Genomic DNA, 9,352 nt, shown 5'->3' with positions numbered 1-9,352 from the left:
AAATTAATTAAAAAAAATGCTAAACTGAAATGTATTGAGTCGATAAGTATTCATCCTCTTTGTTATGGTAAGAAGCCTAAATAAGTTCAGGAGTAAAAATGTGCTTAACAAGTCACAATAATAAACTGTATGGACTCACTCTGTGTGCAATGATAGTGTTCAACATGATTTATGAATGACTACCTCATCTCTGTACCCCCACAGATATCTGTAAGGTCCCTCAAACGACGATTCAACCACAAAGACCAGGGAGTTTTTCCACCGAGTGGTAGATGTTTGTGTTTTTTAAAGCAGACATTGAATATCCCTTTGAGCACGGTGAAGTTATTAAACACACTTTGGATGGTGTATCAAAACACCCAGTCACTACAAAGATACAGGCTTCCTCCCGAACTCAGTTGCCGGAGAGGAAGGAAACCACTCAGCGATTTCACCATGAGGCCAATGTTGACTTTAAAACAGTTAGAGTTTAATGGCTGTGATAGAAAACTGGAGGATGGATCAACAACATTGTAGTTACTCCACAATACAAACCTAAATGACAGAGTGAAAAGTAGGAAGCCTGCACAAAAAACACATTTTCCAAAACATGCATCCTGTTTACAACAAGACACTAAAGTAAAACTGCAAAACATGTGTCAATACAGTTCACTTTATGTCTTGAATACAAAGTGTTATGTTTGTGGCAAATCCAATACAACACATGACTGAGTACCACTCTCCCTATTTTCAAACATAGAGGTGGCTGCATCATGTTATGGGTATGCTTGTAATCGTTAAAGGACTGGGGAGTTTTTCAGGATCAAAAAGAAACAGAGCTAAGCACAGGAAAAATCCTAGAGGAAAACCTGGTTTAGTCTGCTTTCCAACAGACTCTGGGAGACAAATGTACCCTACAGCAGGACAATAACCTAAAACACAAGGCCAAATATACCCTGGAGGTGCTTACCAAGATGACATTGAATGTTCCTGAGGGGCCTAGTTACAGTGTTGACTTAAATCGTCTTGAAAATCTAGGGCAAGACTTGGAAATGTCTGTCTAGCAAGCTACGTAAAAATATTGTATAATAGAAAGGTGAACAAAGCTCTTAAAGAGCGACTGCCTTTAAAAAGAAACAAATCCCATTGATATGATTCAGAAACAGTTAATCTAGTCTACAGTTGTGGCCAAAGGTTTTTTAGAATGACACAAATATTAATTTTCACAGTCTGCTGCCTCAGTTTGTATGATGGCAATTTGCATATACTCCAGAATGTTATGAAGAGTGATCAGAGGAATTGCAATTAACTGCAAAGTCCCTCTTTGCCATGCAAATGAACTGAATCCCCCAAAAACATTTCCACTGCATTTCAGCCCTGCCACAAAAGGACCAGCTGACATCATGTCAGTGATTCTCTCGTTAACACAGGTGTGGGTGTTGACGAGGACAAGGCTGGCGATCACTCTGTCATGCTGATTGAGTTGAGGACGTTCCACAGAGGTAGATATGGACTACATAGAGCAGAACAGACCATAGAGGTAGATATGGACTACATAGAGCAGAACAGACCATAGAGGTAGATATGGACTACATAGAGCAGAACAGACCATAGAGGACGTTCCACAGAGGTAGATATGGACTACATAGAGCAGAACAGACCATAGATGTAGATATGGACTACATAGAGCAGAACAGACCACAGAGGTAGATATGGACTACATAGAGCAGAACAGACCATAGAGGTAGATATGGACTACATAGAGCAGAACAGACCATAGAGGACGTTCCACAGAGGTAGATATGGACTACATAGAGCAGAACAGACCATAGAGGACGTTCCACAGAGGTAGATATGGACTACAAAGAGCTACATAGGGTCAAGTGTACATAAACAACACATATCGTATGATGGTTGTCCCGACTCACTGCAGTAGGTGGTGGTGGTTGAGCTGATGGGAGGGGGGCATCAGGCAGCTACTGAAGATCACTAGCTTCCTGCCATAGTTATCATCACCTGGAGAGAACAGGAGGAGAGAACAGAGAGAACAGGAGGAGAGAACAGAGAGAACAGGAGGAGAGAGAGAACAGGAGGAGAGAGAGCACATTAATCTGCTTTAAAAACGGTGTAGAGCCTAACTGGAATACACAGAGTGTGTCAGTTTACAGTTTGAGGGGAAGATCATTTTTCACCATAAAACAAATGCACCACTTATAAGACAGCATTACACACAGGATCACTTTTGAGAATGGTGTTTTCCCCGCTAATTAATTGCATTTTGGAACATTGGTGCTCATAGCCTCCTGCCGGGGGCATTGCTGCCATTTAGGAACATCGTGCTCATAGCCTCCTGCCGGGGGCATTGCTGCCATTTAGGAACACCGCGCTCATAGCCTCCTGCCGGGGGCATCGCTGCCATTTAGGAACATCGTGCTCATAGCCTCCTGCCAGGGGCATTGCTGCCATTTAGGAACATTGGTGCTCATAGCCTCCTGCCAGGTGCATTGCTGCCATTTAGGAACATTGGTGCTCATAGCCTCCTGCCAGGTGCATTGCTGCCATTTAGGAACATTGGTGCTCATAGCCTCCTGCCGGGGGCATTGCTGCCATTTAGGAACATCGTGCTCATAGCCTCCTGCCGTGGGCATTGCTGCCATTTAGGAACATCGTGCTCATAGCCTCCTGCCGTGGGAATTGCTGCCATTTAGGAACATCGTGCTCATAGCCTCCTGCCAGGTGCATTGCTGCCATTTTGGGAAGATTTTCAAGCCAAAACGTTCTGATCTGGTGCATCAGCTTCATTGCTTTTAATAGGGGTTTTGATGGGAGTGGTTGTGTTCATTTGGGATCTATCGCATCCCACAACTGTCCCAGACGACGTCTGGAATATTTCTCTCGCACCTTTAGGACAAGTTGGCCCAACAGGATACAGTATTCAGACCCTTTCACCTTTTCCAACATGTTGTTACGTTACAGCCTTCTTCTAAAATATTTTAAATACATATTTTCCTCATCGACACACACTACCACAAAATGCCAAAGCAAAAATAGATTTTTTTGAAAATCTATAAAAATAAAGAACACACATACCTTATTTACATAAGTAGTCAGACTCTTTGCTATGAGTCTCGAAGTTGAGCTCACGTGCATCCCGTTTCCATTGATCATCCTTGAGATGTTTCTACAACTTTATTGGAGTCCACTTGTGGTAAATTCAATTGATTGGACATATATTTGGAAAGGCACACGCCTGTCTATATAAGGTTCCACTGCTGACAGTGCATGTCAGAACAAAAACCAAGCCATGAGCCATAGAAGGAATTGGCCAAAGAGCACTGTGAAATCGGCTGAATTAAAAATGGCTTTATAAATACATTTGAATTATACATTTGATTGATAGAGCTCCGAGACAGGATTGTGTTGAGGCACAGATCTGGGGAAGGGTACCAATAAACTTCTGCAGCATTGAAGGTCTCCAAGAACACAGAGGCCTCCATCATTCTTAAATGGAAGAAGTTTGGAACCACCAAGACTCTTCCTAGAGCTGGCCGCCCGGCCAAACTGAGCAATCTGGGGAGAAGGGCCTTAGTCAGGGAGGTGACGGTGGTCACTCTGACAGAGCTCCAGAGTTCCTTTGTGGAGATGGGAGAACCTTCCAGAAGGACAACCATTTCTGCAGCACTCCACCAATCAGGCCTTTATGGTAGAGTGGCCAGACGGAAGCCACTCCTCAGTAAAAAGGCATGACAGCCCGTTTTGAGTTTTCCAAAAGGCACCTAAAGGACTCGTAGACCATGAGAAACAAGATTCTCTGGTCTGATGAAACAAAGATTGAATGCGAAGCGTCGCGTCTGGATGAAACCTGGCACCATTCCTTCGGTGAAGCATGGTGGTGGCAGCATCATGCTGTGCGGATGTTTTTCAGCGGGGACTGGGAGACTAGTCAGGATCGAGGGAAGATGAACAGAGCAAAGTACAGAGAGATCCTTGATGAAAACCTGCTCCAGAGCACTCAGAACCTCACTGGGGCGAAGGTTCACCTTCCAACAGGACAACGACTCTAAGCACACAGCCAAGACAACGCAGGAGTGGCTTCGGGACAAATCTCTGAATGTCCTTGAGTGGCCCAGCCAGAGCCCGGACTTGAAACCGATCAAACATGTCTGGAGAGACCTGAAAATAGCTGTGCAGCAACGCTCCCCATCCAACCTGACAGAGCTTGAGAGGATCTGCAGAGAAGAACTGGAGAAACTCCCCAAATACAGGTATGTCAAGGGTTATGAGGTGTGACCTGTCGGATCCCTGTGACCTGTCGGATCCCTGTGACCTGTCGGATCCCTGTGACCTGTCGGATCCCTGTGACCTGTCGGATCCCTGTGACCTGTAGGATCCCTGTGACCTGTAGGATCCCTGTGACCTGTAGGATCCCGTGTCGAGCCACATTGTAGTAGGAGGTGAGAGGAGTCCTGGTTACCTGTAGGATCCCGTGTCGAGCCACATCGTAGTAGGAGGTGAAAGGTGTCCTGGTTACCTGTAGGATCCCGTGTCGAGCCACATCGTAGTAGGAGGTGAGAGGTGTCCTGGTTACCTGTGACCTGTAGGATCCCGTGTCGAGCCACATCGTAGTAGGGGTGAGAGGTGTCCTGGTTACCTGTGACCTGTAGGATCCCGTGTCGAGTCACATCGTAGTAGGAGGTGAGAGGTGTCCTGGTTACCTGTGACCTGTAGGATCCCGTGTCGAGCCACATCGTAGTAGGTGGTGAGAGGTGTCCTGGTTACCTGTGACCTGTAGAATCCCGTGTCGAGTCACATCATAGTAGGAGGTGAGAGGTGTCCTGGTTACCTGTGACCTGTAGGATCCCGTGTCGAGCCACATCGTAGTAGGAGGTGAGAGGTGTCCTGGTTACCTGTAGGATCCCGTGTCGAGCCACATCGTAGTAGGGGTGAGAGGTGTCCTGGTTACCTGTGACCTGTAGGATCCCGTGTCGAGCCATATCGTAGTAGGTGTTGAGAGGTGTCCTGGTTACCTGTGACCTGTAGGATCCCGTGTCGAGCCACATCGTAGTGGGAGGTGAGAGGTGTCCTGGTTACCTGTGACCTGTAGGATCCCGTGTCGAGCCACATCGTAGTAGGAGGTGAGAGGTGTCCTGGTTACCTGTAGGATCCCGTGTCGAGCCACATCGTAGTAGGAGGTGAGAGGTGTCCTGGTTACCTGTAGGATCCCGTGTCGAGCCACATCGTAGTAGGAGGTGAGAGGTGTCCTGGTTACCTGTGACCTGTAGGATCCCGTGTCGAGCCACATCGTAGTAGGAGGTGAGAGGTGTCCTGGTTACCTGTGACCTGTAGGATCCCATGTCGAGCCACATCGTAGTAGGTGGTGAGAGGTGTCCTGGTTACCTGTGACCTGTAGGATCCCGTGTCGAGCCACATCGTAGTAGGAGGTGAGAGGTGTCCTGGTTACCTGTAGGATCCCGTGTCGAGCCACATCGTAGTAGGAGGTGAGAGGTGTCCTGGTTACCTGTGACCTGTAGGATCCTGTGTCGAGCCACATCGTAGTAGGGGTGAGAGGTGTCCTGGTTACCTGTGACCTGTAGGATCCCGTGTCGAGCCACATCGTAGTAGGGGTGAGAGGTGTCCTGGCTGAAGCTGACTCTACGTGGGGCTGGAGGGCGATCCGGACGGTACCCATGACGACCCTGTTCCTCATCTTCCTCCTTCTGCAGCTCTGAGGAGACAAATAGAGGGTCGCAATGTTACACCAAAACTGTCAATGTTCCAGTGTCAGGCCCACTCGCCCGCCCCAGTGTCAGGCCCACTCGCCCGCCCCAGTGTCAGGCCCACTCGCCCGCCCCAGTGTCAGGCCCACTCGCCCGCCCCAGTGTCAGGCCCACTCGCCCGCCCCAGTGTCAGGCCCACTCGCCCGCCCCAGTGTCAGGCCCACTCGCCCGCCCCAGTGTCAGGCCCACTCGCCCGCCCCAGTGTCAGGCCCACTCGCCCGCCCCAGTGTCAGGCCCACTCGCCCGCCCCAGTGTCAGGCCCACTCGCCCGCCCCAGTGTCAGGCCCACTCGCCCGCCCCAGTGTCAGGCCCACTCGCTCGCCCCAGTGTCAGGCCCACTCGCTCGCCCCAGTGTCAGGCCCACTCGCTCGCCCCAGTGTCAGGCCTACTCGCTCGCCCCAGTGTCAGGCCTACTCGCTCGCCCCAGTGTCAGGCCTACTCGCTCGCCCCAGTGTCAGGCCTACTCGCTCGCCCCAGTGTCAGGCCTACTCGCTCGCCCCAGTGTCAGGCCTACTCGCTCACCCCAGTGTCAGGCCTACTCGCTCACCCCAGTGTCAGGCCTACTCGCTCACCCCAGTGTCAGGCCTACTCGCTCACCCCAGTGTCAGGCCTACTCGCTCACCCCAGTGTCAGGCCTACTCGCTCACCCCAGTGTCAGGCCTACTCGCCCCCAGTGTCAGGCCTACTCGCCCCCAGTGTCAGGCCTACTCGCCCCCAGTGTCAGGCCTACTCGCCCCCAGTGTCAGGCCTACTCGCCCCAGTGTTAGGCCCACTCACCCCCAGTGTCAGGCCCACTCACCCCCAGTGTTAGGCCCACTCGCCCCCAGTGTCAGGCCCACTCGCCCCCAGTGTCAGGCCCACTCGCCCCCAGTGTTAGGCCTACTCGCCCCCAGTGTCAGGCCTACTCACCCCAGTGTCAGGCCTACTCACCCCAGTGTCAGGCCTACTCACCCCAGTGTTAGGCCCACTCACCCCCAGTGTCAGGCCTACTCACCCCCAGTGTCAGGCCTACTCACCCCCAGTGTCAGGCCTACTCACCCCCAGTGTTAGGCCCACTCACCCCAGTGTCAGGCCTACTCACCCCCAGTGTCAGGCCTACTCACCCCCAGTGTTAGGCCTACTCTTGGCCATGTTCTGTTATAATCTCCACCCGGCACAGCCAGAAGAGGACTGGCCACCCCACATAGCCTGGTTCCTCTCTAGGTTTCTTCCTAGGTTTTGGCCTTTCTAGGGAGTTTTTCCTAGCCACCGTGCTTCTACACCTGCATTGCTTGCTGTTTGGGGTTTTAGGCTGGGTTTCTGTACAGCACTTTGAGATATCAGCTGATGTAAGAAGGGCTATATAAATACATTTGATTTACTGTGCTATCTGGGATCCTCGGGACGTCCCTAACCCAATGAAGTTGATATTTAAAATGGTTAGGGTTGGAACAGGGTGTATAGGGAACAGGGTGTATAGGGAACAGGGTGTATAGGGAACAGGGTGTATTGAACTTAGCAGGGAATCAACTAAATGTATTGAACTCAGTAGGGAGTCAACTAAATGTATTGAACTCAGTAGGGAGTCAACTAAATGTATTGAACTCAGTAGGGAGTCAACTAAATGTATTGAACTCAGTAGGGAGTCAACTAAATGTATTGAACTCAGTAGGGAGTCAACTAAATGTATTGAACTCAGTAGGGAATCAACTAAATGTATTGAACTTAGCAGGGTCAACTAAATGCATTGAATTTAGGAGTTTAGGGGTTAGGATTTAGGGGTTAGGATTTAGGATACAGGATTTAGGGGTTAGGATTTAGGCGTTAGGGGTTAGGGTTTAGGCGTTAGGGGTTAGGATTTAGCGGTTAGGGTTTAGGATTTAGCGGTTAGGGTTTAGGATTTAGCGGTTAGGGTTTAGCGGTTAGGGTTTAGGATTTAGAGGTTAGGATTCAGAGGTTAGGATTTAGAGGTTAGGATTTAGAGGTTAGGATTTAGAGGTTAGGATTTAGGGTATGGACATCCCAAGGATCCCAGATAGCACTAATCGTTGATTAAACAGTGTTGCTCTGTAGCACACTGAGGAGGTTGATGACATCACTACAATCACACATAACTAGTCCTGTAACAGACTACTACTACTACTGACTAGGTTATGGGCCCATTCCCTTCTAAACATGTTGATAATTGAGAATAACTGAACATCTCCTCTATAAATTCACATCCATTTCCTGGTTCGTGTCGGGTCTTCCTGTCCGTTGCTGTTTCCGCCCCAAAAACTGATAATCCACAGAAAACAACACAGATAATTTCATTAACCAAAAAACAGGGACTGGAAACTGTGTCCTAATCTAGATCAGTATTTACCCTGCTCTGCCCAGCGGTCCAGAGGGAAGGAAACCAGAAATACTGTGGCCCAAATGACTCCCTATTCCCTATAGAGTAAACTACTTTGAGCCCTAACAGCCCCTGTCAAGTGTAGTGCACTATATAGGGAGCCGGTTGGGAGGAACCCAGATATAGTGGAGAAAGAAAAGCTACCCAGAGGAATCTGTTGTTTATTCTGGGGGACAATGAGAACATTTACCCTTCTAGTTTCTACTGCCTCTCTCATAATGTCTACTGGGATAGTTCCAACACAACCGCTCAGTCAAACTAATGGACTAACTGTGGAATGGGGACACTACCGCTCAGTCAGACTCATGGACTAACTGTGGAAGGGGGACACTACTGCTCAGTCAAACTAATGGACTAACTGTGGAATGGGGACACTACTGCTCAGTCACACTAATGGACTAACTGTGGAATGGGGACACTACTGGTCAGTCAAACTAATGGACTAACTGTGGAATGGGGACACTACTGCTCAGTCAAACTAATGGACTAACTGTGGAATGGGGACACTACTGCTCAGTCAAACTAATGGACTAACTGTGGAATGGGGAAGGATATTTTTATGATCCTCCTTCCAGGAAAAGCCATTGGAAGGAGAACACAGTCAGCTGTGGTCACAAAAACAAAGACCTGTTGATATTCTAGGTACTTTCCAGCTGCGTGGTTTTCCTTGAAGTGGTGTGACGGAATGTTGAGCGGATGACCTCCCAGAGTCCTTGGCTTGGCAGAGAGGAGGATGAAGGCAGAGAGGAGGATGAAGGCGGAGAGGAGGATGAAGGCGGAGAGGAGGATGAAGGCAGAGAGGAGGTAGAAGGCAGAGAGGAGGTAGAAGGCAGAGAGGAGGTAGAAGGCAGAGAGGAGGATGAAGGCAGAGAGGAGGATGAAGGCAGAGAGGAGGTAGAAGGGAGAGAGGAGGTAGAAGGCAGAGAGGAGGTAGAAGGCAGAGAGGAGGTAGAAGGCAGAGAGGAGGTAGAAGGCAGAGAGGAGGTAGAAGGCAGAGAGGAGGTAGAAGGCAGAGAGGAGGATGAAGGCAGAGAGGAGGTTGAAGGGAGAGAGGAGGTTGAAGGGAGAGAGAAGGTAGAAGGGAGAGAGAAGGTAGAAGGGAGAGAGGAGGTAGAAGGGAGAGAGGTGGCACTAAGACTGACTCAGAGCAGAGGGAAGGTGAGCCCTGCCCAGATATGTTAATTTCCAGCTCCCCTCCTCCTCTCCCTCCCCAAGCCCCTCC

The 9,352-nt window shown here is 49.6% G+C and overlaps 1 protein-coding gene across 5 annotated transcripts in view; it reads right to left on the bottom strand.

Annotated features, from left to right (window-relative positions):
• LOC110511598 (rho GTPase-activating protein 8) overlaps positions 1-9,352 on the bottom strand; it is a 38,785-nt gene that overhangs the window by 17,729 nt on the left and 11,704 nt on the right. For 4 of the 5 annotated variants that reach the window (XM_090201415.1, XM_090201414.1, XM_090201413.1 and 1 more), the window contains 2 exons: positions 5,561-5,704; positions 1,908-1,995 (listed from right to left, as the gene is read on the bottom strand). In XM_090201415.1, the coding sequence (XP_090057541.1) occupies positions 1,908-1,995; positions 5,561-5,704 (232 nt within the window). Of the gene's footprint in view, positions 1-1,907; positions 1,996-4,567; positions 4,743-5,560; positions 5,705-9,352 lie in introns of those variants that run through there. The other variant, XM_090201417.1, reaches the window with a different exon arrangement.

This window comes from Oncorhynchus mykiss, chromosome 15 (genome assembly GCF_057628025.1).
Source record: "Oncorhynchus mykiss isolate SJ-2025 chromosome 15, ASM5762802v1, whole genome shotgun sequence".
In the NCBI taxonomy this organism is placed as follows: domain Eukaryota; kingdom Metazoa; phylum Chordata; class Actinopteri; order Salmoniformes; family Salmonidae; genus Oncorhynchus; species Oncorhynchus mykiss.
This window is presented reverse-complemented; position numbering and strand designations above follow the sequence as displayed.